The sequence below is a fragment of the Phaenicophaeus curvirostris genome, chromosome 10 (genome assembly GCF_032191515.1).
Source record: "Phaenicophaeus curvirostris isolate KB17595 chromosome 10, BPBGC_Pcur_1.0, whole genome shotgun sequence".
Lineage (NCBI taxonomy): Eukaryota > Metazoa > Chordata > Aves > Cuculiformes > Cuculidae > Phaenicophaeus > Phaenicophaeus curvirostris.
This window is the reverse complement of record NC_091401.1, coordinates 7831666-7853290: the sequence shown is the minus strand read 5'-3', so window position 1 is coordinate 7853290 and position 21625 is coordinate 7831666. Positions and strand designations below refer to the sequence as shown.

Sequence of the window (21625 nt, the reverse complement as noted above, 5' to 3'; positions counted from 1 at the left end):
CCCGAGAACACGGGGGGCTCCTCCGGGGCTCAGCGAAGGAACGGAGCGACGCCTGGTAACGGACACCGCCCCGCAGAAACGCAGGGCTTGGTGACCTCCCTCTGCATCCCATTTTAAAAGCCGCTCTGCAAACTAGAACGGCTCCGGCTGTGGAGGAGAGCGCACAGCGAACGCAGGGAGCGCACATCTAATACATCAGCTGTGCATCTGGCACATAGAATCTAACACCGATTAGCAGAGCTCAGACCTAAAGGGCTTCAAGCCTGTATAACCATGGTTTTGAACACTACTGCACACACAGCTCTAAAATCTAATGGCAGGAGGCCGTATTTTATCCCTTTCCCTTTTTAAACTGAGATAACTTTAGAGCAAATGAAACTGGTGAGAAATGCTGGGAAGAGGGATAAGAGAAGTGAGGCGCAAGTGTTAATTTCCTAGGAAAGTAAGAACCTATGTGAACTTCAGCTGTCAAGCCAAAGGCTGGATAAACTGTAATTACTCATCATCTTTATTTGTTTGTTTTCATTTAATTTACATCATTATTATCATCTGGTTCTACCAGGGTTTTTTTATCATGCTGAATGGCTTTTCATCCCAGGATCATGAGGTGGTAGCTGTAGTCAGGAGGATGCTGCCTGCCAGCAGCACAGCAACATTTGCTTTTATTGCAGCTATGGATAAAAATAAAAACCGAATGCTACAAGCCAATAGGTATAGAAACAGTTAATCAGAAGTGAACTGCTTTGTTTTACTAACAGAAAATACAAGTTTCATGCACAGGCAGATAACCCCACAGAGGAGGAGGACAGCCACAAGTTTCTTGATGGAGATTCCATCAAATTAACGATCACAGGGCAGATGACATCTCTCTCAAGCAGCGAGAGCACTGGCTGTGGAAAGTCAACAAGCTCAAGTGCATGCATGCCGTTTGGCTTCATTCCTTCCTCTGTCAACAGATGGTCCCTCAAGTCTCTGGCTTTCTTTTTCATCCAGTAACTTTGGAGATTCCCCCACTTTCATGCACTGTGCTGGAAGGTGGAGGACTTTGCCCGTGGCGGAAATTGTATTCTGGACTGGAGGTCATCTCTCTGTTCAAAGCCTGTCTGTTCTCTGTGCAATTTATTCTTCTGGCAGCAGAGCTCAGGAGAAACCATTCCCCCCAGCAAGGGTAGGATGGAATAAGCAGGGACATTGGAGTCAGAACGTAACCAGCTGGGAGGCCAGAGAAGATTCACCAGACAGTATTTTTGATACTGCCTTCCAAGATGCAGAAATTCTTCTGCAGGCCAGAAACCCAGTATCCATCTAACAGCACTCAGGAATCCTCCAGTCCAGGGTGGCTCAGCGTCAGCACTGATGGCAGAGGTGCTCCAGTATTGGACTGATCTTGTAAACCATCCTGACACTGTATTGCTGGCTTCTGCCCCAAATTCTACCCCACCCACATGGACAGGGGCATCTCCCAGCCCCACCCCACTCCCCTGATGATCAGGTGCTGTTAGCACCTTGCCCTGCAAGGAGGCAGGAAGAGGCATTCAAATGTTAGCACAACATGTTATCCCTAGAGCAGCTTATCTGAAGAAAAGGTGGTAGGGCAGAGGTGGCCTGGAAGTTGCCATTCTAGTCCAAGCTTTGTATCAGGCACAAAAGAAGAAGGGGAACAACAGTCATAAGGAGGCGTTGTCTGATCCTATTACCTGCCCCAGTGCACTGTGGTGCTTGCATCCCTTCAAGGGACTCAATATATTCACTCCCCAGCCATTCTACATATGTCCTCCTCTCTTTTACTGGAACAATCTCAACAGTAGAATCCTTAAAGATCAAGTCCTTTCCTTGAAAAGCTGAAGAATCAAACATTTTGAATCCATTTCTATTGTTGCTATTTCCAAAGTAGACCTGAAAACAATGCAAAATTTTCAGTAACACATTTCTCCCGTACAACATGAAAGAGATAGGAACTGTTTTGTAGATGTTCATACACAACTGCAGAATTGCTCTTACGCATCTGCTTTTATAGGCTCCAGTAGATACAGATTTCTGACACTGGAAATTACAGAAATTTGTGATTTTGGTTTTTTTTAGTTACTATCTGGAAAGAGCTGCATTTAAAAAAAAAATTCTTTCTAAATCTTGTTATGTAATACAGAGTTTGGCTGCATGGGAGTTACAGAAATGACTGAAGCCCAGCATGGAGACACCCAGTACTGCTTTTAAACCAGTTAACTTCATTATTGATGGTAACCTAGCCTTGGCAGCTAGGCATGATGGGCCTAGATAGTTAACCATCTACATGGCTGTGGCATAAAATATACCCAGCTATGTTCTGCTGCATTCCTAGGAAAATTCTTGAATGGAAAAAAAAAAGTCGTCCAGTTTGGGAAAATACCTTAAGCTCCTGAGAAACTACTACTGAAACCTGCAGCTGAGCAAAAATTTGAAATTGAAATCCCTTGTCCACCAGGGTGGTTTTACAGGGAGAACTGCACAGGTTAGGTTTTACCTTCTCCATCCCACTCCAACACCAGGGCTCCACACAGTGCATGTGCTGCCAGTCCCATGATGCAGGGGACATAATATAGTCCTGTTGTCTTTATCCTTGGTCTGTGTTAGACCATACATAACTCCCCCATAGAACAAATGGATTATTAATACCTGGGCTTTGGCCAGTAGTCCATACAGGGCGAAAATGCTGGTATCTGGGTGAACCATAATGGCCTGAGCTGGCACCTGAGCCAGGTGACACTTGGCAAACTGGGTGACTTCAGCACGGGCACCATTTGGACACAGCAACTGGAAATCACTGGATTTCAGGTTTTTGGCCCAACTCTCTGGATTGTTACCTGAAAAAAGAAACGGGTCATTGTCACTCACTGAACGTTTTAGAGCAAAAAGGCTCTAGAAAAATTACTGAATTATAATAGAGAGATATGTAAAACTAAATACCATCTGTGTTTTCAAACACCGTTGAGTGCTTCACAAAGGCCACATCCCCGGAGTCCTGTGCCAGGCACCTTTAAGAAATGACAGATAAAAATTCAGTTCAAATAATCTTTATGTGAACTGCATTTTTTTCTAATAGGTTTAGAACTCAATTTTTTTTGCATACATTCCTGCAAACAAATGCACCAGACCCTAAGGTAATAAGAAGAAACAGGGAAATGAAGCATTTTGAAAGGAGAGAAAACCAACATCTTTGCAAAGTATTAAAAAATATTTTGAATTAAGAATTTTAAGAGAGGAACGCAAACAGAAAATTTTGATTAAAAATAGCGTGAGATGCAACAGAAAAGGCCAATATTAGATGGACAGAGAAACAAAAGATATGTTACGGGATATTCAGTGCAGTATTCTCCATCTGCTAACAGCTGCTTTCACTCCTTTTTAAATCAGGTACAAAGTATATGTCATTAAGAGTTTTTGAATAGAATAACTTGAGTGCATAACCCAAGAGTTATCAGGTTTTGCGTATGTGCACATCCCCAGGTATATATTTTTCCTTCTCTTTCTAAGTTAGAGCGACCTTGGTGCTTGCTCAGCCTTTGTTTTTACAGCCCTGTACACTGGCGATCTCCAGTTGATCTAACTGCAGTTCCCAGTGGCACTACTGCTCCAGAACTCAGTCCAGTTTCCTCTCATTTTCTGAACCAGAAGCAGCCCAACATCCTACGAGCACCCTAGGAGTGTGGTATCCCATTCCAGAGGGTTTCAGGGCGAAGGTGTGGAACCACACACCTTTACCACCATTTGCTATTTCCCAGGTTACACTGTGGTGGTGTCTAGCGCACGATACAACAGGCACTACAGACTGTGAGGAGATTTTTCCTAGGCCTGAAATACAAAGGCAGCACATAAAAGCAACTCCTGGCACTTGCTTCAGACAGCAAATAACACATGAATAAAATCAACCTCAAATCAGTGAGCTGGTGTGCAAGCAAACAGATCTAACTTCCCAGGTATTTTGGGTAGTGGGTGCTGGCAGAGGACCTGTGGGTAAGAGAGTTTAGTGGCGGTACCTTGTAGATTATTCTACAAGCGTTTCCAAGACATATTTCTTAAAACAAGATCCTCCTAATCAAGAAGATGTAAAAGCTGTTACTAAGCATGGTTTACATAGCAATAATAATTTTTCCTCACATTTTGTACTAACAGTTACCAAAGATACATATATTTCATGTCTACCTGGTTTAACATGAGCAGTTATAATCAAATTGCTTTTCACCATATAGCTGACACTGTTATGCAGTGAGCACAGGACTCAGTAGCTGCTGTTCAGTGCGTTCCCCTTCAGAAAAGGCCGTTCCAAGCAAATTGTTTTAGTATCCTATGCATTTTAATTTGCTCCTAACAGTAGGATTTACACAAACTGAATAATCTCTCAAACCTTTAGTCAAATTAGTCTAAAGATGAGTTGAGTTGAAGGAATCTGGAAGTCTGAAATCTCCTATCAGTCACCTTCTATAATTCATTCTTCTTTCAGAGGTCACCCAAGCATCACAGCCAGACTCATCTCTTCCTTGCAGGAGATTGTGATCCTCCATTTACCCCCAAATCCTAATTAATATTTTAAACACCTAAAACTTACCATATTGCTTGAAGAGTTAATTATCTATCTTTGTTTAAATACATAGTGATCTCCATATGAAGTTAGGTCTGTATGGGTGCTATTATCAAATTCACAACCTTAAAATACAAGCAGGGCTCATACAGCCTGTAACAGCACTGACTGCTTACTCATTTGGCAACTGGTAGCTACTGTTGAAGTAGAGCAGAGAATCTGGAGTCTGCCTGCAAGGCACATACCACAAGAGTACTGCTGGATACAACTGAATAGATTAGAAAAAGGTAGTTATTTAAGTCTTGCACTTCAGTGTTTACCAGGCTGCTGTTCTGGAAGTTGTCTGCCCCGAAGGAAAAAGACCACTCACTGCCAGCTCTGTTACACACACCATTTCTGGGAAAGGAAATGCTACTTCCATATCTAAGAGTTTCAAAGCCCCAAGTCATTGGGTATGGCCCAGGTGTCTGCTGTTACCCAAAATATTTATTTCATTTTACATTGTTTTCCCCCTGTTCCTTTAACACATCTTGATTTGAAGAGTATTTATATTTGAACTCTGGCCACAGTTGCTTGTGCTGTTCAGCAGCCTGTTCAGCAGCCTGTTCACATGCAGCCCACCAATGGGTAAGGAAAGTGAAGACCCAGTCCTGGCTCCCATCGCTCGCCTGCCATGCTCAGGACGGTCTCATTGCCTGCTGTTTGCCTGTTTCCCTGTTTAAGCTCCTTATGGATGACCCAAAGGATTCAGAGTGGCAGACTGCCTGTCACGCCAGATTAAAGCAAGGCTGGAGAGCAATGGCAATCGCTTGGTCCTCACAGGGAGGTGCCTATTGCTCTGTGAACAGAGACACAGATTTGGCTGTTGGTCTTCTGGCTGGTTGCAGGCCAGAAGCCGGCAAAAGGCTTTGCCATGATCTAATGTTAATGCCTTATGACTTACCTGTATCTCTGAAGATGTATCCTGTGTCCTTTACAACACATGCAACGATAACTACTGTTTGCTGGCTGTGATGGAAAATAGTTTCTCTTTGCCTTCTGACAATCTGACAGACTAAATAACAACCATATGTATTAATTACCTGAAGGCTCCACTGTAGCTGTAATAACGTTCTTGGCTACTTGCACTGCATTTATTTTTTCCACTATCGTCTCCAATACAGAGCTGACAGAGGTTTGGTGGATAATCGTCCTGGTTAGCTGAAGGCACACAGCTGGCAGAGAAAAACTCACTCACAGCTGGGGAAAGAAAGGCAAACTAATATAATGAGAGAAAAGTGTGAGCTCTTCCCAAGGAAGGTAGTTACACTGTCATGAACTTGGAACCAATGCAGGTTTCAGTAGAACACTAAAACCACGAAATACAGTTTCCCTACTGGAGTTCATAAACTACAACTTTTAATATATTTTCAAAGCACCACTTGGCTGATTATATAATGAAACCAAAGAGCTTCCTGCAAGATAGGAAATAAGCCATCAAAATTCGTATCTGGAGTCCTGTCATCATAGATCTCTTGCTTGTTATGCTACACTACTCCATTACTAAATAGTTTGAAAGCAAATGCAATGCAATTCAGGACAGGGATATATCATTCACTGCAGTGACACCTCAGAGCTGGAAGTACCACCTAGAGGAGATGCATCTGTATAGACAACAGGAGTTCTGCTCCTATCCTATTATTGATATCTGACTTGGGTCAATATCCTCAACCAAAAGCAGAGACAGCCAGGTGTGAAAGCCAGATTGTGAAGACCATATGATAGGCTTAAAGTTGATTAAATACATAAAGCAATGGACTCTTCAAATGAATTTCTGAAAAATGGAATAAACTTTTGCAGTTTGATACACTGGAGGCCAGGGCTGCCACTGAGATGGATCTGGACAGGAAGCTCAAAAGTTCAACAAAGGTGAATGTAGAATCCTGCTTTTAGGATGGAGTAAGGCCACGAAAGGGTAGGGGCTGGCAGGATGAAAACCAGCTCTATATAAAAAAGGATCTTGAGATCCTGGTGAACAAGTTGAGCAAGAGCAAGCAGTGTGCTTTAATGCCAACAAAGGCCAATGGCATACTGGGTTGTGTTAGTGGAGCAGTCAGGGGAAGCAATTATTCTCCTCTGACACCTGTTTTGAGTTCCCAGTGTTTGAAAGACATAGATATTCTAGAGCAAAGAGGGTGGAAGGAGAATAGGATGCTCATGGAGCTGGAGCATGTGACATACCAGCCTGAGAGCTGGGTTTGGTCAGCCTGGAGAGAAGACAACTAACAGTGCAATGCTGTCTTCATTTACATAGTGGGTTTCTCCAGAAGACAGAGCTAAATCCTTCTCAGAGATGCAGAGCAAAAGAGAAGCCACAGACTGAAGTTACAAGAAGGAAAATTCTGATTAGATGCAAGGAAAAAAAATTTTATACCAAGTATGGTCAAATTCTGGGACAGGGATGCAGAGAGGTTGTGTGCAATCTCTACTGTAGGATTTTCTCAAAACCTGCCTGGACATGGCCCTGGGCAATCCGATCTAACTGGACTTGCCTTGAGCAGTTGGACTAGATGACCTCCAAAGGTCCCTTCCAACCTAAATTAGCCAATGATTTTGCGACAAAGGAAATTGGAAAAGGAATACTTTTGTGTTAGATATAACATTCTCTGTATGACCCTTCCTTTAGTCTACTTTGGTGGCAAACTTAAAATTTTAAATCATTAAATTAAAACATAACATCCCTTCGCAAACAGATAAACTTAATACAGAGCTATGAAATACCAAAATTACTTCCCTAATGTAAGTTTATAGTTAGAACGTTACTGTATTTTTTGGTATGTAGTACTGTTGTCTTACCTTGTGGAATATTACAGTCCCTGGTCTTAATAATGCCTCTCTTAATTAGTATACCAATGGGGATATTCCATCCAGCATTTCTCCCCAATCCTGTGTGGCAGGACTTCTTCCCTTCCAGGTCACTGATGGTGAATGCATTGGACAGATTTCGTTTCACTAATACCACAGCATAGTATGCGCTGCTGCTGTCATCAGCTTGCAGGAAAAACAAAACATGTTACTCTGCTTCGATTAAGCATTCCCACTGCTTAGTGATCATCTACAGATCCATTACGCTTACAAGGTGCCCGATTCAATCACTCCAACAATCAGCTAGTTAGGAATTACAAATGTACATGTAATTATTCTTCACTTTACTTCACAATGTTGCATTCCCTGATAGCCTGCATCCTGGTCCTGCTATGCACTCCAACTGAGTAATCTAGAGATGACATGAGAGTGTTCTTGTTAACATCAACTCTTACAAATACATCCCTCTGAAAAACAGCATTTGGGTCATTAGTAACTTATCAAATCTGCTTTAAGAAGTCATTTTTATGTGAAAACTCAAACCTGTACTGAAATTTCCATGAGTTTTGCAGCATATTGAAATTCTGCCTTAGTGACTCAATGTCCACAAACCCTCTTTTCATCGGTGACTCTGAAGCAGCCATGCTGACAGGAAGGATCTGTTTCTAAATACGTATTTTTCTTACATTAAAAATATTTTGATTTTGTGAATGCTGTTTTTTTCCATTGTAAATATTTTTTGCAGAAAAGACAAATAAAGAGGTACAAGACTCAAAACTGCCAAAGACTCAACCTGATCGTGCACCAGGACAAATAAAAGTTGCCACAAACTCTGTAAGAAACCATCCTGGACTTATTTCCTCCTCTGTGCATGAGGTAAAGATAATAACTCTCACTTCCTTTGAAAACAGCTTTCCCAGCAAGGCTAGGGAACAGAGACTGTGTTTTTAGAGCTGTTTTCAAACAGCCTGGAAAAATAAGGTCTATATTTATGCTTCCTGACCCTCTTACCAGAGTAACTTTCTCCAGCAGCTGGTACGAGGCCGTACGTTGTCCCAGCTATGTAAATATCACCTCCACCCAGAACTACAGCATCACTTTCCTTTTTCTGAAAAAATAAAATAAAATTGAAGATTTCTGTTAAAAAAACAGCAGATACCTTCTCTGCTCCAATAAAGACACCTCTAGCATCAGACCTGTTTTGTCTCAAAGGCAAGTTTGACGGCAAAAGCACAATACATTGATAAAGAACCCCCCCAAACCTGCATAAAGAATCAGCAGTGAAGTGGGGACAGGAGATTTCACACACAGAGGCTTGAGCTAAATGGGCAGAAATGCCCTCAGTCACAAAGATCATGAGGGTTCAGGTCCACTCATACCATTTAAGCTACAAATCACCTCCTTAAAACCCAGTATTCCTACTGGTCACTTAAGTGCACATGTCTCTGATCCTACTCACCCAGCAGAGAGAAGCTTGTGTTAATTGGTTTATTGCACATGGCTCGTAGCAGCCTACCTGGATCAGCTCCATGCACTCTTCCTTTGTCTTGGCAGAAATACACTGAATCAGTGGTTTCAAATCCTTTTGCTTAAAGGCAACAGCCATTTCACCACATTTCCAAATCTCTTCAGTGGATACAACACACCACTTCAGGCTTCCTGGCAACGCTGCACAAAATTGGAAAGCAAGTATTATGGTTTGTTTTCTTTGTGACAGACAAGGAGGGATACACGCTGCCCAGTCACATATGTACCATTCATGTTATTAAAAATGTTTACTTCTGTGTTTCTCTCCATCCCTCCATCTCAGACTTGCACCTGATTAGGAAGCACAGAGCCCTCGAGATTACTTGTAAGCCCACACTGCAAATATATTGAGGATAAAGGAACAGGAACTCCTACAATTGCTGACCACTAGGCACAGCCATAACGTGTTAGTTGAGTGCAGCAAAACCCCACCCTGACGGGTTTCCTCAAAACCTGACAGTCACTGACCAAACCCCAGAGTCAAGCCCTGGAGGTGGGGTGCTTTGCCATAGCACAGAGCACATCTTGAAAGCTCAGCTGCTATGATTATTAAGCTTCTTAAGGCAGAGATTCTTACAACCTGCGTTTCTGACCTTGCCAGAATGCACAACAAATCATTTTTATATTCTTCCAATAGTAAAAAAAAAATACCATTTATTGTCAATAAAGAGCAACTGAGGGTTCCTTCATCTCTGGAGGAAATTCTCTGCTAGAAACCCATTCATCCATTCTGTATAGACTACCTGAGGATTTACACAGCAGTGCATTACTATTTCCCCTAATCAGCAGGTAGGAAATGGAATACCAAGTTGCAGCAAAAGCTTATCACAGCGATGTCTCTCATACAGCAGAAAGATGGAAAATCTTAGAACATAAAGTGGGCCAATTTGCACAGGAAAGTATTCTGCAACGTCATACTGTTTCTAGGCCAAAAAGTGGCTTTTCTCCATGTTCAAAGGTTAGACTGGCATCTTTGCATAGCCCACCAAGACTCAGAAGAAAATAAAGAAGAATAAAGATGGTTTTTGTTCTCAGCTATTTTTGTTCATGGTTATGAATAGGAATCTAAAGACAACTTACTGTAGGGGTTGCAGCTCAGAGCTTGTACGGCATGAAGATACTCATTACCCAGCCATTCTTGGTAATTCTGACCTGTGATTGCAACGAGCTCTGTGGTGGAGTCTCTGAACAGAAGATTCTGGGCACCGTAGGCTGCAGAATCAAACATCTGAAACTGGGTGCCTACCCCATTAAATCTTTGCTGTAATGTTAAAGAAAGAGAAGAAACACCTGTTAGACAAGTCTCAACCTGGGACATGTGATACCCCATACTCCTTCAGACCCCACAGAGCTGAAGGTGCCCAGATATCCTGTCTGCGGTTCAGTCAGGTGGGTGGGAGAACTCCTCTAAAATACAACACACGGATGACAAAATGGTGTCCTACTTGTCCCTGGTTCAGCAGCTGGAAGACAACTGTCCCATCTGTGTCAGGCCGCACGACCACGGCACGAGCTGGGATCCGCGCCAGGTGGCACGTTCTCCACTCCATCACGTCAGCTGTGCTGCCGTTGCGGCACAGAAGCTGGAAGTCCTGGGAGCGAAGCCGCTGGGCCCATGAAGACAAACTTCTTCCTGAATTCAGACAGAACACGCTTATGGAACAGACGTGAAGTGTGGCTTGACGGCTCTGGCTCCACATCTGCTTGAAGCATCACACGTGGAGCAGAAAACCTCTGAGCACCTTTGGAGCTATTCCTGACTGTACAATATATCCCATGCCTCTATGCAGTCCTTCAGTCTTTGGTCTCCGATAAGGCAAGGAACAGCTTAACACTTGTGAGACTGCACTGAACTATGCTGGCGTCCGCCACAGCAGTGGCAAGAGCATCCCTGCGTCTGGGATCACATGCACCATTCTTTGCTTTTTTTCCCCTGTAAACGATGGTCAGACAGGCCTGCGACATTAAAGTCCTGGTATGCTCAAGGCAGACTTCACAAAGTGACAGGTGGGGCAGGCCGCATTTTGTTAGCTTTCTGCTAGTCCCTGCTGAAAACCCTCGGTAGGCAGGAGCTACGCAACAGCTCAGGTCTGTTTAAAACTAGGTTTAGCACTGATAATGCTTTCTTTCCAGAAAAAGCTTAAAATTCTACCTTTAATCTTAACCAAAACTATCAAGCATTTAAAAAACAATACAAAAAAAGGATCACACGGACTCCTCTGTCTCCTGGCGTATATCTGGGGGTACATCATTTTTTGCTACTACAGCATTTTTTGCTGATTCCTCAATGCAAAATAAACTGAACTGTCATTACAGAGTCTGCACTCCAGACCTTACAGCCACTATTCAAGAAGCTTCTGGATTACTCACCGTCTGTATTTTCAGGCACTGTGCTGTGCTTCACAAAAGCGACGTCTCCAGCACCTTCAGCCAGACACCTGGTAAGTATAAATCCAACCACAAAGATGTGTTACAAAGCAAGCTCCCGTGCAGCAGACGCTGCCAGCTGCCAGCCAGAGGGCCGTATGCTGCGTTCCATCAGCCACAGACACTGGACACTGGCCAATTTCCTTGTGCGGAGAGTTTTGCTTAAGGCAGAGACTAGTGGCTGTTAGAGCATGAAGGAAACTACCACTGTCATTTGGTGAACATGGACAACATGTTTGGTGCTGCCTGGGACAAACACCACGACCTTCTTCATCCAGGAGATGTCTATGCCTAAGGCAGCCACGCTAACCTTTGGGGAACAGGCAGAGAGGAGCATTTCACACAAGAAAACTCTGCCCTTGCTCCAAAGCATTGACCAACACTATTACTCAGGGACTGGAGCTACAATGCAGCACAGACAGGAAGAAAGAAAATAACCGAAAGATTAGTGACAAAAGTGGAGGGCAGGGCAAAAATTCAGTGCAACTGAGGTGGGGTGACTGAAGTAGGTGAGAAGGGCAGCAGTTCTGTGCTCAGACTCCAAGGGTCATAAGGTGTTACTGGGAAACATACAGCCTGCTGAAGCAAACACTCGGACTTGTGTCAACACTCGCTGGATGAACAGCAATGGGATTTCCCTGCCCAGTATAAGCGCTAAATGTCCATTTGGTTTTAATATACCTGAAATAGTGTGTTTAGAATTACTTTTGGTCAGTCTTTAGGTTTAAAGCATGGTTGTCCTAACACAACAGCAGATTTTCTAACAAGATCAACTGTAAGTTCTCTGGCCTCAACTTCCTGTTAGTGAGGTCTGGACATGATGATTACAGATAGAGAACAGCGATAAAAAAATTGACAGAGCCATGATTTTTACCTGAAAGCCCCAGTGTAGTCATAGTATTGCTCTTGGGAACTTGCTTCGCATTTGTGCTGCCCAGCTGAATCCCCTTTGCAGAGCTGACAGAGGGATTCAGCATACAATGTTACGTTTACTCCAGGAACACAGCTTCCATTGAAATATTCACTTACAGCTAAATGTGAAATTAGAATAAGAAGCTTTTTAGCAATGAATAAACAAGATCCCACAATCTCATTTTAACACATGTACACAGTACATCTCTAAACACATTTAGATGGGATAAGTAATTTTGTTCTTCAAAGATGGCTTCCAAGTTTAAAAAAAAAACACAAACCCCTGCAGTCTTCAAACCTACACCTAAGAATCAAAGCCAAGGAACAAAACAGCACCCAGAACTCTACCCATTTCTGTCCCCACACGGGGTCCCAAGCCCATAAGAAAAGGCACTGCTGAAGAACAGATCTTCCCCCGTTACACTTACCTTCTGGAAGGTCACATCCCATTGCTGTGAGGCGCCCACTGTCCATGAGAAAACCCACTGGCACATCCCAGCCTGCAGTCCTGTTGATGCCCGTGTGACACGAACGGACACCCTTCAAGTTGTTGATGGTGATGCTGGAGTTCTTCCTCACCACAGCCACGGCGTAATAGGAAGTTCCAATCTCTGTGGCATAGGAAGAAAGAGAAGCTAAGTAGTGTCGCAGCAGCACTATAGTGAGAGAAACCGATTTGTGACCTCTTGTGTCTCCCCTACCCACAGGCAAGTCACATTGTTCATATCCTTGGTAAGAACCTGCTGACTGTGAGCGAACGTGCTCCATTAGCTTTTCAGTGTGAAATGTCTTAATTAAAAGCCACAGCCAATCTGCTCTAACTTTGAAGGTCACCCTGCTTTGAAAGGGAGGTGGAATTAAAGACATCCAGAGGTTCCATCGAAGAATAAATTTCCTAAGATTCTAAATATATTTGGATTGTGTTGAAACCAATATAATTAATAGTAAAAAAAATAGAATTCCCCAGTTGCCTACTAATTAGGTCATAATTTTGACACAGCAGAGCAAGTTTATGTCAGTGGAGCATCACAGCTGATTTCATTCTCTTTGTTTTACAGTTTGATATAACTCAAGAGTCAAGATTTTAGGGTCTGAAGCGACCATAAGGTCATTCAATCTGACTTCATTTAGATTAGAAATCATTAGATTTCATTCATTTTTCTCCAATTTGAGCTCATACCCTGATGAATGTAGATTGCCAGCCTCTGGATCAATAAGGCCCATCTGGTTTTGAAAAACCACAGTTCCCTCACCAGGGCTATGATGTGGCTAACAATGTGGGGTGGAGCAACTGTGGGTGATCCACTTCTGAGGATGCCTTGACCAGATCACACTAAGACCCGTCTGCAAACCAAGTCCAGCTCCATCTCATAGTAGAGTGGTGGGACATGACTGCCCGCAAACTGCTTCCAGAGCTGCTCCTTCCTGTGGGTCTCTGAAAGTTCTTCAAGCTCTGAACTACACAAACATGTTGATACTGAGCCCTTAGTCACGATGACAAGTCACCACTGAATTATTGTCTCTGTTTTGAAAGGAACTCAAAGCTTAAGGGTGCCCAGATAAGGAGCAGAATCTATCACCTCCTTTCTTCCAGCATGTAATCATATACGCTATTAAAAATAAAATCTAATTATTCTAATATATGTGATTAAGAGATAAACCTAATAACAAATTATGCTTTGCAATTCATTAATTTATCTGCAAAGTATGGAAAAGGGAAGACAGCGAGCAGGGAGACAGTGGAAAAAAACCCTGAACCACAAAACAAAACAAAAACCAACCCACCAAAACTATTCCAGGAACGGCTATTTTGACTTCACTGTTTTGGGACGGGCTCTGCCACAGCTCTGTGTCTCCTGTTTCTGCCGCACGTTTTGTTACAGGCATTTTGTTACATCCAAGAGAGAACCTGACCATTACCTATTGTTTAAAGCCTTCCAGAAGTGGACACCAAATTAAGACGGAAACAGTAAAAATGCATAAGAAATAGCTTGTATTGAGTGATCTAAAAGTTATTTAGTGAGACTGTACCTTGATCATATACTTCCGCAACCACAGGTTTCAGACCAAACTCCTTTCCAGCCTGGTAAATCCAACGACCATCCAGTGTCACTGCATCTGCCAAACCATCCTGTGCAGACACAAGGGCAGAATACACACTGAAGGTTAACTGTCAATATTTCTCAACAGCCAGAGTCAGACTACCCATGAATTTAAGAGAAGAGGCTCTTTAATCTGCATTTGTGAGTTTTCTTTTCTCCAAAAAGTTCTTATAAGGGCTCTTTAATTTCTGAAGAGCAATTACCAAGAGGGATTTCAGAACTTCAGAAATCACCTTCCTTCAGAAATAATGCAGAAACCAGCCCTGGACTGTGATGTCCTCACTAGTCTTTGTAGTCCAAAGGAATCTTAGAAATGGATCCTGCAGTTCTGTGATGCATCTTAAGGCCCATTAATATGGGCTTTCATTCACCTCTATAGCTAGTACCCCAAAGGTTGAGACTTAAATAAAGTAAATGAAAATTTGAGGCATACATAGGTAGTTTGGAGTAACGTCTTCTGAGGCTGCAAAACCTGAATGCCAAAGTCCACTCAAAAGCAGCCTTAAAGCTTGCACCTCAGCAGGGAAACAGTCACACATCTGGGGAGGGAGAGCAGACGGCAGAGCATTTTGGAGGAGGAAAGCATCTAAAAAGACTGTCCAAAGTGGGGAAATAAAAATCTGGAGCATCCACTGCTGGGAAGGTGTCCAACAATACCATATCTTTCCAGCTGCTGGATTGCTCTGGATAGCACAGGATAGGGCTTCACAGAGCAACAAGGACTAGAGAACTGCTGCACTTGCCTGTGATCAGCTGAACCTGGCTCTCACTGTGTGCTGAGCCGAGTGAAGCCAGGAGAGGGCATTTCGCACAGAGACAAGATACTGCTGAGAAGCTGATTTCAAGTTTCTTACCCGTTTGCTTAACCTCTGGTTTGGCACTGGAGGGGCTCTAGTTCAGCTTATCCATCCCTTGGCAGTTTGCCGAGCACTGGTTCGGGTCGGGCTTGGACTATGGTGCCTAGTGCACCACAGCAACGTCCCGTAAGCTCAGCCACATAAAAAGTTTCTAAGGTATCATGTGAAAGGAAGAAGAGGAGGTAGGAGTTAGAAGGACCTTATACCCAGAGAGAACAAAATGAGCCTCTGGAATTGGTGGTGGCAAGAAACTGATTAGATAAAACGTGAAGGGCTGGCCACAGAAGACAAGGACTGTATTACATGCACGTATCTCCAAGTGAGTTGGCACTTGATTGACTGGAAAGCTGAGCCTTTGAGCTGAGTTTAGCAGAACAGCCTCCTATCGACAGCTTATGTGCAAGTAACAGTACAAGAAAGAAAAAATGCTTCCTGTTGTATTTAACATGAAGTAGTTTACAGGCTGCAGATCTCTTTTACATACATACCTCACTGCTAAGGTGGCCCATCAGCAGAGTGAGGCTGTGCGGTTTGTTTTGTAGCAAGTGTTTGCCAACACATTTAGCAAAAGCACAGGATTATTCCACATATGATTTTTTGATAAGTAAATGTGCAATGCTAATACTCTTGTTTATTTTATTTTCAGAGGGACTTCATTTTTGTGTGTGACAATATTTGAGAATTACCTACTGAAGTGTTTAAAGACCTGGTAAAGAATAGCTCTGCTTCCATTAAATATTGTCAGGTTCCCTAGTTTAATATTTAGACATTTCTCAATTTTCAAACACCTTCAAAGAAAAAGGTTTTTCACTTTATCCATGTGCTAGCACATTCACAGGACTAAGTCCAAGCTATGTAGTGTTATAAAACTGTGTGTCTCTGCCTCTCTAGCCATTACGTCCCACTCCCTTTTTGGCCTCAAGAAGCAGAGTTCAGTGTGGATGTGGACTCAGGGGTTCCACACAGTCCTACACAGAGCCAGCCAGCTTAAACATTTAGTAGATTATTAGCACAAGAAAGAAGAAGCCTCAAGGACAAAGCCTTCTCTGAAGCCTTAACCTGAAGATTCATTTTATCAGAAATACTTCCTGACTCACACAATGTGCCTGCAGGTTTCCGAGTTCAGCTAATCAACTTTAGTCGGAATACAAGGTTTCAGATAGGTGCCTGCTGCCTACAAGTGCAATTCTGCGTGCACTGTTTCAGAGGCAGACACTCATCAGCCCTTTTAATACGCTGCTTTGCAGAGTCCCTCTGTGGAATGCAATCAGCCAAGCGGTTTTGGGAAGATCTGACATTAGAGATATTTTATGTCTAATTCTGAAGCCATGTATGTTTTGATACGTGCTCCTAACATTCTTCAATACAGTTTTGATTCCCTCGCTCAAGAACTGTATTTGCCAAGAAGAAATGCGGTACTTTTATTAGTCAGACAACCCTTCTGCTTCTGTTGACAAAAAGTTACAAGATACCAGTTTCTGAATTTTTTCCCTTTTTTCTGGCCACACAACCACCTGCCTCATTATCCTTCCAACTGCTCTGTCAGCCTCGCCTCCTGGCTCTAAACCTCTTGTCCTTGACAGGCTGCATCTCTTCCACAAAGCCCTGACTTTAGGGCACGTTACAGAGGATACACAAAATATTATTTATTAACCCAGCCAGCCATCCTCCTTCGCCCACACTCTGCCAGAGAAGACAACCAGAGTTGCCTGCCTACACATTTCCTCCAATATCCACTTTTTGCCTCCCACCCTCCCTAAGAAGGGAATTATTTTCCATACATCATTTTGCAAAGCCACATGATTACAGTCTTTGAAACCTTCCCCAGAGCCATGCATCTCAATACTAAGCATACTGTGGGTAGCTGAATTAATACAGCAGGGTTTGCATGCCCTTTGCTCACCCTGCTTGCTGCTTTCTCTCTCTTCCACTACAGTACACAAAGATTTGATTTGACTTTACACTCATTTCATCTATACATACAGCAATTTCCACTGTGGGACCCCAAAATGTGAGTTTGATCCAGAGTTCACCGAAATACAATCAGTCTACTTAAAAAGTCTCAGCAGCACAGCTTTAACTACTGTCTGCATCTTATAGCTCCGTCCCTTCTTAAAAATCTGCCAAATAAATTAACACAATTTCCAAATACATTCAGGAGGAAATACTTAAGACCTTTGCTGTGTCTCTAATGACTTGGCCATACGTGACTTGCCAGATAGAAGACGGGGCCATTCTGACATTCAGGTTCATACACATACCTTTATGTCTTTGTTATAAAAACATAACCTTTGATTTTTTCAGAGATGTGAATGCCACGAAGCCTACGGGCAGCTGCCTGCACCATCAGACACGGCAGAGCTGTGCCTATCGCCACTGGATTATTATTAGGCACATGAGGAAATTAAATCAATGACTTTGCTGTCACTCACAACTCACCTTGATCATCTGGGCACATTTAGCAGCTGAGCCCCCCTCTCTACACTCCAGAGGCGGAAGGACACCAGCCCCACGAAAGGCCTCACTCATGTCTTTACACTTGGAAACTTCTTGCTGAGAGACAGTGCACCACCGGATATGTTCCAGGCTGAAAGCTGAAAACACACCACCGAGAGAAAAAATCATAAAAAACATTGGTGACTTTGCAACAGAGTTTACATTTAAAGATTCCCAAAGAGTCAATCTTTCATTCCATTCCTCTTCCCAAAACAGAAAGAAATCAGGGCTCTTTCAACAGTGCGTCTTTAGAGATGGTTCCCACTTACATTCAGATTAACATGAATACCAAAGTTTTTTAGACTGGAAACAGGATAGGCTCAGACCCAGATATTGCAACCTGATGGCATTTGTTTCCAACATAAGTACAGGTAACATGGAACAGGTCAGGACATCCAGACTGTTCTTAAAACCATACAGAACACAGTCTTTTCTCAAGTCAAGTCTTTTTTGTAGTTATTTAAAATGATACACTACAAAACCAAAGAGATCGTCTAAAGGGAACTCTGCCTCAAGCACTGCTAGTCAGTACCTAGAGTCGTGCCCCAACCCTTTTTGGTGTGAATGAAAAAAGCAACCTTAGGTGCTCAAGAGCCTTGCCACAGTTTATTAGGAAAACTAGAAAAGTAAACTTGTCCCTTCAAAACATTCTTTCATAAGAGGCCATCTCCACAGTCACGAGAAGGGGAGGGCAGTTCCATGAATGAAAAGACTCAAGTTTAGTAGCAGAGTTTCCATTCATCAGTGAAGAAAGGTGTCTTTCAGCAGGCCCAAGCGCTGCCTTCCTAAGTGCAAAAGCTACAAACACTTGGTTGCTTTTCTAAGGATGTCATCGGTGCACAAACAGTGCAGCTGTACACAAAGTGCTCCTGCAAGCATGGTTTGTGCTCATAGACAGGTTCAGATCATTTTTGTAGACAGGGACACCACATTCTGTTGCTCTTCTACAATTTTGGTTTCTAAGTTGTGAGTCTGCTCTAAGTTATTTGTCATATTGGTTTTCTAAAACCTCTAAGTGTTCCTCTACTCCCCCACCACTGCCACGCAGTTGAAACACCGCATCTCACTTTGCAAGTTAAAATGACTCCACTGGAGCTCAGCAGCAGCCACGCGCTCTTTCTGACTTAGTGCCCGCAGACTGAACAAGATCATTGATGCCATGAAGCTTGTTTTGCCCCGATACTGGAACAGAAGGTTTGGCTTGCTGTCCCACCGCAACTCCAAGCCAACCCTACTGCTGTCAACAAACATGAAGTCAGACTTGGAATAGCTTACAGGAAGTTTTCATGGCAGCGTGTGCTAGTGGAAGGAGAAACAACTGCCCACCTCCACGTAGTAGGAATTCAGAGAGCCATGATGGGTAGAAGAAAGGCACAACAAGATGATGGTACTTTTTACCTCCTCACAGAAACTTAACATTTATCTTGTACCTGTGTGAAATTTTCAGGATTAATTTGTTAGAGCAGGAGGAAGAACCTAAGTTTTAATTGATAAAGGCGTTTGGGTTCTTCCTGTCTTAACATAAGTAACTGGAAATTAAATTGGGGTCTCAGCAGTTCAGTATGTAGAGCTAAGCACATTCTTCAGCCTCAGCATTCTGCTTCATATATAAAAACACCAGAGATAATGCATAAATTGCACAAAGAACTATACACCTGGAATACATAATTTGGCTCCATATTTCAGTCAAAATAGTAAAACAGCACAAATCTGTTGGTTTTTTCTCATTCATCTAAGAGAGGCAATTAATCTGTCCCTTTCCAAACTGCTGAACTTTGTTATTACAGGAAAGCCAGATCCTGAGCAATTTCCTATTTCACTCCTTACAAGTTAATGTGTTTGAAGTTGGCTTGAACAAAGATGAGGTTTGCCTTTAGTCTCTCTTCCTACTGCCGACCAAGAACATCTTAAAACAGTGGGTCAGTCTTTGAACACAAGCTTATTCACAACTCTGGCCCTTCTGTAGCCAGACATGAAGCACGAAACAGCAGGAGCTGCCAACTCCCATCTGGAAAACACTCAAAAGTCCGAAACACGCACCTAACATTATCACTGCCAAACAGTTAACTCCTTTGCTGAAGGAGCACTACATTGTGTTAACATCTTACCAAAGGGCTATTAATACAGCTATTAATACACTAGCAAGGACTTTAAACAGAAACCATGTAAAAAATAAACACATAGTTAATTTTTTAAGAACATCAGAGTGTTCCAGAAACTGTATCTAGACTCCAGAGAAATTCAAAGCATTTGCCATTAGAAAAGAAACTCAACATGTCACACAGAGCCTGGTAAGTGGAATAAGGCAACTCTTTCTATTTTAACAAAGTTAGTGTCATGTAACTCTTCACACTTATGAGAGAGACCATTGAAATAAAGTAAATAGATTTAGTACAACACTTCATACCAATTAATCAATACAGGTTTTTCTACTCCTTTCCCATTTTTTGTATTATTCCTTTCTGTTCCTTTTCCTGGTTCTAAAATGGTGCCAGCTTCCCCCTGCTTTCTCACATCACATCACAGTCAACCTCAAAGACATCATGCCACAGCAAAAGTTTTTGGAGAGCACTTACCAGCATGAAAGAAGAGAAGATAGAAGATACTTCTGGGCTCCTTCATCATGAACATTTTGGGATCTGTGCTTTTTGCAGCCTTCAGAATCTCCAGAGATCAAGGCTTCTGTAAGCGTGCACCCCAGCCTGCTGCTTGGTGAAAATGAGCAGCATTCAATTTTGCACTTTGTTCAACAATTTATCTTGCTTATCTTGGCACACATTACCTCCTAATGACTACAGAAAAAAAAAAACAACCAACCCAAACCAGCCTACCTCTCTTGCACTGCCTCTCCACTCACAAAAAAAAAAAAAAAAATCAGACTAGGAAATTGCAAAATACCTGAGGCACCACTGAGGTTGTTTTTGCATTAGCACCACCTATAGACTGAGTGGAACAGCAACACACCGACTCACCGCGTAAGGCTCAGCTGGGCATTTACTTCACAGAGCTGATGTCGCTTCTGCCACGCTCAGCATCGTCATGAATCCCACAAAGTCACAACAGGAAACCCAGGTTTTTATGATAGTGAAGCCTCTGCAGGTGGCACAGCGCGTGCTAAGTGCTCATCTGAAATTTAGCAGTAAGTGCTTTGAAACGGCTGACAAAGTTCCATGTTTTTAAGGTTTCAGAAAAGGCCCAGGAAGGTTTCTCTCCCAGAAAGAGTAAATTCTGTTGATAATAGCTCTGTTTAAAGCTGTCATGACTTTAGAGTAGCTTTTGTAGAGCAACTCCTTTGTACTTCTCTATTCTTCATTTCTCAATAGTCAATGAATGGCAGCTCCTGTAACGGTTTTATCTAAAAGCCATTTAATGCCGCTTCGCGCTCTGACTGCCATTTCTCAGCTCAACATCCAGCTACCAGAAAAAAGAACAGCCACGTACTTCCCTGAATCCTCATGTACATGCATGTACCATCTGCTGAGAGCACACACGAACACAACTGTGCATCCTTCAGACAATCTATACATCCAGTAACGTAGATCCTTCTACATTTCTTGCAAGCTGATCTGGCCTAAGCTGTCTCTCTCTCTACCTACCTCAGATAACACCTACTCGGTGTTAAAAACAGCTGAGTTAAAGCCAATTCATTGCTGTTTCAAGTTCAGACCTTCAGAAAAACAACCACCCCTCCAGAGCTCCTTCTTAAACAAAACCTTATGGCTGAACCCCCATTCCTGGCTGCCTATATCATGTGGCATTAATTGTCCCTTTGCTGTCCAAAGTGCTAAAGAACCACCTGGCACCACTGGACTCCTTCCAAGTTCTGGAAGGACACATTATCCATATCTCTCCTGTGCCCCCCCCCCCGCCCCGTGATTAACCTTCTGATGCCAACAGTGATGCTT

The 21625-nt window shown here is 42.8% G+C and overlaps 1 protein-coding gene across 1 annotated transcript; it reads right to left on the bottom strand.

The window, feature by feature from the left end:
- Window positions 1-1533: 1533 nt before the first annotated feature.
- MELTF (melanotransferrin) lies at window positions 1534-20506 on the bottom strand. Its single transcript, XM_069865387.1, has 15 exons — window positions 20297-20506; window positions 17664-17818; window positions 14297-14396; window positions 12694-12876; window positions 12228-12384; window positions 11297-11364; window positions 10372-10559; window positions 10007-10187; window positions 8916-9067; window positions 8411-8507; window positions 7391-7585; window positions 5638-5794; window positions 2944-3011; window positions 2653-2840; window positions 1534-1896 (listed from the first exon to the last, which is right to left on the bottom strand). The coding sequence occupies exons 1-15, from the start codon at window positions 20349-20351 to the stop codon at window positions 1621-1623; spliced, it is 2220 nt and encodes a 739-aa protein (XP_069721488.1). The 5' UTR covers window positions 20352-20506; the 3' UTR covers window positions 1534-1620.
- Window positions 20507-21625: the final 1119 nt, after the last annotated feature.

What these genes read in the sequence shown, in the direction of transcription:
- MELTF (XM_069865387.1), bottom strand. Translation starts at nt 20,351, where the DNA reads ATGTTCATGATGAAGGAGCCCAGAAGTATCTTCTATCTTCTCTTCTTT. An exon ending in TGCTGGAGAAAGTTACTCTG is followed by an intron (nt 7,586 to 8,410) that starts GTAAGAGGGTCA and finishes TTTTCCTGCAAG; the next exon opens with CTGATGACAGCAGCAGCGCA. An exon ending in GACTACTGGCCAAAGCCCAG is followed by an intron (nt 1,897 to 2,652) that starts GTATTAATAATC and finishes CATTGTTTTCAG; the next exon opens with GTCTACTTTGGAAATAGCAA.